This window comes from Nelumbo nucifera, chromosome 5 (assembly GCF_055504915.1).
Source record: "Nelumbo nucifera cultivar China Antique chromosome 5, China Antique-T2T, whole genome shotgun sequence".
Taxonomy (NCBI): Eukaryota; Viridiplantae; Streptophyta; class Magnoliopsida; order Proteales; family Nelumbonaceae; genus Nelumbo; species Nelumbo nucifera.
The window spans coordinates 20,238,319-20,243,603 of NC_142653.1; the positions used below are offsets into that span (position 1 = coordinate 20,238,319).

The 5,285-nt window shown below is 37.8% G+C and overlaps 1 protein-coding gene across 1 annotated transcript; it reads right to left on the bottom strand.

Annotated features, from left to right (window-relative positions):
- On the bottom strand, positions 1–1,810 carry LOC109114579 (putative pectinesterase 11). Its single transcript, XM_019197481.2, has 5 exons — positions 1,563–1,810; positions 1,179–1,338; positions 794–982; positions 393–628; positions 1–202 (listed from the first exon to the last, which is right to left on the bottom strand). The coding sequence occupies exons 1-5, from the start codon at positions 1,808–1,810 to the stop codon at positions 1–3; spliced, it is 1,035 nt and encodes a 344-aa protein (XP_019053026.1).
- Positions 1,811–5,285: the final 3,475 nt, after the last annotated feature.

The following is a 5,285-nucleotide window of genomic DNA, read 5'->3' on the forward strand; positions in this document are numbered from 1 at the left end:
TTATATATTTCCGTTCACAGCCTTGGTCGAGGCTCTCCCGATGAAACGGGTAGGCGATGGCCTAAGCCATCCTCGACCACCGATCATGTCTTTGGTCAAGAAGGGTGCGGCCTCGGCATTTGAGAGATTGTGTGACCATTCGACTCTTCCTGATACATTGGCCCCTGCTCCATAGCACTTGTACTCCCCATAATATGCGGTGCTGCAAACCAAATACAAGCTATGCAGTTAGTTTAATTAATTAATTATTAGTATATGGTAAGTTAGGTTGAAGCCTTGAACTTAATAATTAATATTGTTCCCAACAAATTAAACCCGGCTTAATTACTACATTAAAAAAAAAAAAAGTTATTGATCAAATTAATTAACAAGAATGAATGATATAGCACGACCTTTGCTTTGTTGGGTCGCCCCAATTGTCCCATCCCTGAGGTAATATCACATTTGATATGTAACTGAGAGCAAAAACCACCCTAGAATAAGCACCCCATGGCCTTCCTAAGACGGCAGTCCCAACTCCGGTGATCCTGCAACCCAAGAAGGTGAAGCCAGTGTTTTCTGCCGGAGACTCTCTATGTTGTGCTGTGATAGCACCAGCTCCCTCCGAAAGCGAATGCAGGTGGCATTTCTGCAGCCAAACCCATGCATCTTAATCATATCCACTTAAATCAAAACGCGTAGAGAATTCATTAATTGGAGTTAATAATAAGTAAGTTATTGTGATCGGGATGTAACCGATGGATATCAGATATATATATGCATGCACAAGACTTGACTTAATTAGCTTAATTACTTCAAAGAGGGAGGCCCCGTTTCCACATATGAAATCGGTCTGTCCTTCAATGTAACAGTTTCTGTAATAGTGTCTCCCTGTGTCATCGAGGATGGTATCCTGATAAGACAGTATCCTGCACGCATAGAATGCTGCTCGGTCTGCCGATACCCTCAGCGCAACCGCTTGGCTGCCCGGACCATGTGTGTTCTGTGTAAACATGCATTTAATTAATTATTAAAATTTCTACTGTCATATATATATATATATATATATATATATATATATGGAACTATCGACTTAATTTATTATATGTTTTGAAATATAATTAAGAAGGATTAAATTCAGAAATCTTTTGGGGAGAAGGATCATCTAATTAGAATGTTAGAAATGGAAAGAGGAATACCTGAATTGTGAGATATCGTGCTACAAAATCAGTTGCCAATACAGAGAGCGTTGGAGACTGGAATATCACTCCACTGTCATTCCATGTTATTATGGTGGTAGTGGGGTTTGAACCGCTCAATGTTATGTATGGTTTGCCGGCCGGCACCACAACCTTTTCTCTGTAAGCATGCATAATAAAGAAAGGATACAATAGCTACTAATTAAATATCCAATTAAGTTACACTAATTATAACATATTGAGTTGTCATCATGCATATATATCATCAAATATAATTTACGTTTAATTTGCTTTAACACATCTATATCCTTCTTTGACACATGCAGTACTCAGTGAACACTGAACACAAATTAATTAAGCTCATCAGGAAGAAGACAGAGAGACCTGTAGGTTCCTGGTTTGACCCATATGAAGACCACGTTCGAGTTATTGGATGGCACTGAATCAATAGCATCTTGAACAGTTTTAAAATCACCTTTACCCGATTGATCTACTCTGATGAGAAGGGCAGTCGACATGTGGGAGGGACGGGCTGTAGAGGCCGTAGCCACCAAAGAAATCAAAGCTATGGCAACAAATAGAAGAACAAAGCAGGGCTGAAATGGAAACCCCATTGTCGTCGCAACACCCATGTGGGTCTTTAATTACTACTGTAGTCTCCAAGGAGGTGAAGGGCATCAACTTTTAATAATTTCAGGGAGATGGACAAAATGATGAAGGAAATTAATTAGGGAACACTGAGGAGGATGAGGAAGCAGATGTAGCAGAGAGCTTATTATAAAGCCGGCCATATGAATCCTTCCCGATGGAGGGTCAACACATACAAGAATCAAGATAGCCGTTTCCTTTCAACTAGCGAAGTTGAGAATTGAAGTATGGCGCGCGATCTTCAACTTCACGTAAGTATGAATTGAATGAACAAATCTGCTAATAATCTAATCTAATAGAGGAGCCAGCAGAGCTATCTTCGGACCTACTTTAACAATTAATTACCCTGAATAGAATTTTGTTTGTGATGTACGTATTTTACAAAGTGGCAGTGGGCCAGTGGAATGGCGGCCCTACTTTTGCAAGCAAATTGAAAACCTCGACCCCTAGCCCTTAATCCTTACACTTGGATTTTATCAGTATTCAGTATTCAATTCCATGCCAGCATGCATTTGGATTTGGATCGGATTGGACCACAATTCTAAAGATATAACAAAGCAGTGAGAGCTTAGAAAAAAAAAATTAAAGCATTATTGGTTTATAAAGCGTGATTAATTACAGTAAGCAAGGTAAGCCCGTGAGTAATTAACGCGCCTTGTCTGTTTAAACTTGATTTGAACTAGAAATTAAGGAGGAGGTTGTCAACTTGTCATGCATGGGATTGGCGGGTGGTCAATTCAACTGTCATGAGTCATGACCCCTTGGTCATGAAGCCCTCTGGCCACACCAGTAGCTGCGTGGAGGTGGAGCCCGCCCTGAAGCCCTGGCCTCCCAATCCCAAAAGGGTTTGGTTTGGAGGGGTACACCGTACACGTACATCATCCTTGAATTAGTATTAGTTTAATTTGTTGATATAGTTTAAGTAACCAGTTGTCCGGTCCAAAATCAATTTATATGGATTAGATTGGACTGGACCTAATCCATCCGTAATAAATTTATATTAGATTCTGTTGGATTAAGTCAACATCTAATCTATTAATCTAAGATAAGAATACACAAGTGTTAATGGATTAGATTTGGGTTGAAACCTATCTAAATTAAAACGAATTTGAATAAATTAGACAATCCTGACATTGAATTGAATTGATCCCAATTAGACCTGATCCATTGGATTGACACCCCTGATAAGTAATGGGCAATAGAATCGTGACTTGCGAATAGGTTACCGTAGCTAGCTGTATTAGTAAGGGATTACTAATTAATAATGAAATATAATGCTACCTCTCAAAGTCGAAGCAAGCAATATGGATTTAACGTCTGTTCTCAACCAATTAATACCGTACGTAGCTTATTAGAGTGGCATTTTAATTAATTTGGGATTATAGATATGCATGGTGGGCGTGGCCCGTGGGATTGAGCTAGCTAGACTTGACTCTTGAGAATAGAATCGATATGGATGATGGATCTGCGCGCTCTTCCTCCTAGCTATTACTTTAATTTGACAGCTCTACGTCTACGTGTTGATTCAATATATATAATTTGTTGCAGTTGTTCATTTGTTAGCAACCTGCTGTACAGTTACGTTGGATAGGCAACGCCTTCCTTCTCACGCTTTGCCTATATAAAGTGTAGTGACTTAAAGTCTTAAACCGGAAATCGACGATCGAGCACACAGCGGTGTATGTATGATTGGGCATTTGGCCAAAGCAAAACCCAACCAGCTGTGCTACCTACCTTGCCTGCACCTCTAAGCATCTTTTTGAGTCTTGAGTCTTGACCCGTGTAACAAATAATTAATTAAGCATTTATACACGGAGGATACAGAGGATGAATTAGTTTGGGAACAAGCTCGGATTGCCAAACCTGTGGTATGACTGAGAATATATGTTCCACATTTTCTTAAAATGTCAATTATTTGTACCAATAAGTTAATTAACTTTTCTTATATTTTATGATATATTTAAAATGTAGAAATAAGAAAATCTTTAACAATAAAGCTTTGCCTCCCAAATATAATATATTTAAATGTAATTTTACACTTTGATTCAGTTTTACAGTTGTTTGGTTGGAGCGTAAAATAAAAGCGAATATCGATTTAAACAAGTTTTTTGATAGATTTTTACATCGATTTCTCAATATAAAAAATACATAAAAAAAAAAAAAATCGATGTAAAAACCTCTTCTCAGCTCTTCATCGATGTAACGGTAGTTCTCCCAACTACATGACATGGAGTAGCAGCAAAGAAGCTCCAGCTTTCAATCCCAAGACCAAAGTCTCAGTCTATAAGTCTAAATCTTACGAAGCTCTTGTCACAGATGCAACATATTTCGATCTAGAGACAGATTTCGATCCCAAATTGATTTTCCGTGGGTTATTTTGTTACCAGATTTCGTCTAAAAATCCTACGAAACTCTTTGTTCTTTCTCATGTTTTCCCTTATAATTTCTTATAAATATTTAATACCGATTCATCATTTATCCATTGATTCATCATAGAAAAATAGGGGTTATTGTTCTACGATGAAAATGAAAACATTTATCTCAGCTGCAACTTTTTAGACTTTTTGGACATGAAAAAAAAAAAAAAGAGAGGGATTGAACAATCAAAGGCTTAAGCGATGTAAATACATCGATCATCCAAACACACAAGAGTGTAAAAGGAGTACAAAACCAGTTTGCTTTTTACACTCAGAAACCTGACCAGTATAAAATTCTACCAGTGTAATTTTGTATTTACATCATAAACAAACGCAGTCTACTATAGCATGCAGTGGCTGAGATGAGGGCAGCCTTAGAAGCTCACAAATTGATCAAGCTAGGATCTTAATATGGATAAAATCATAATAAGAAGGGGATTCTAAGAAGACCATCGATGCTCTCAAAGATAAGATGAGATCGTGCTTGGAGATGTCAGGCAGGTTATGCTGGAGGAATACAAAAGGACCGCTGCAGTCACTCCCACATCTGTTACGATTACCAATAACCACATCCACTGAGAAAGGAACGAAGGGGCTAGCTGGCTGGCCAATGGGCGAGAGTAGGGATACCAACAGGTCGGATTTGGCACGGGTTTTGCTTCAATCCTAACCCAACCTTTCAGTGCCCTAACCCGAATTTGATTCGACCTGTAACATTTCAATTTCATGTTTTAAACATGTTTTGAAGACATAAAATTCGTTAATTTAAGTTAAAAATTTATTTTATAGATTTTAAGATATTACTTTTTCTCATTAAAAAAAAAGGAAAACTAAATGTGTATATAAATCTTAAACTTTAAGGTTATAGAGTTAGAAGTAAAAAATTTCAAAAAATACTTTGTATATATGCAGGGTATTATGACCTATCGAGACAAGTCAGCCAAAACCCAAACCCGACACTTGAAGGATAAAAACCCTAATCCAACCCTAAATCGAATATACTTGACCCTAACCCAAAACCTATAGGATTGAATGAAGCCGG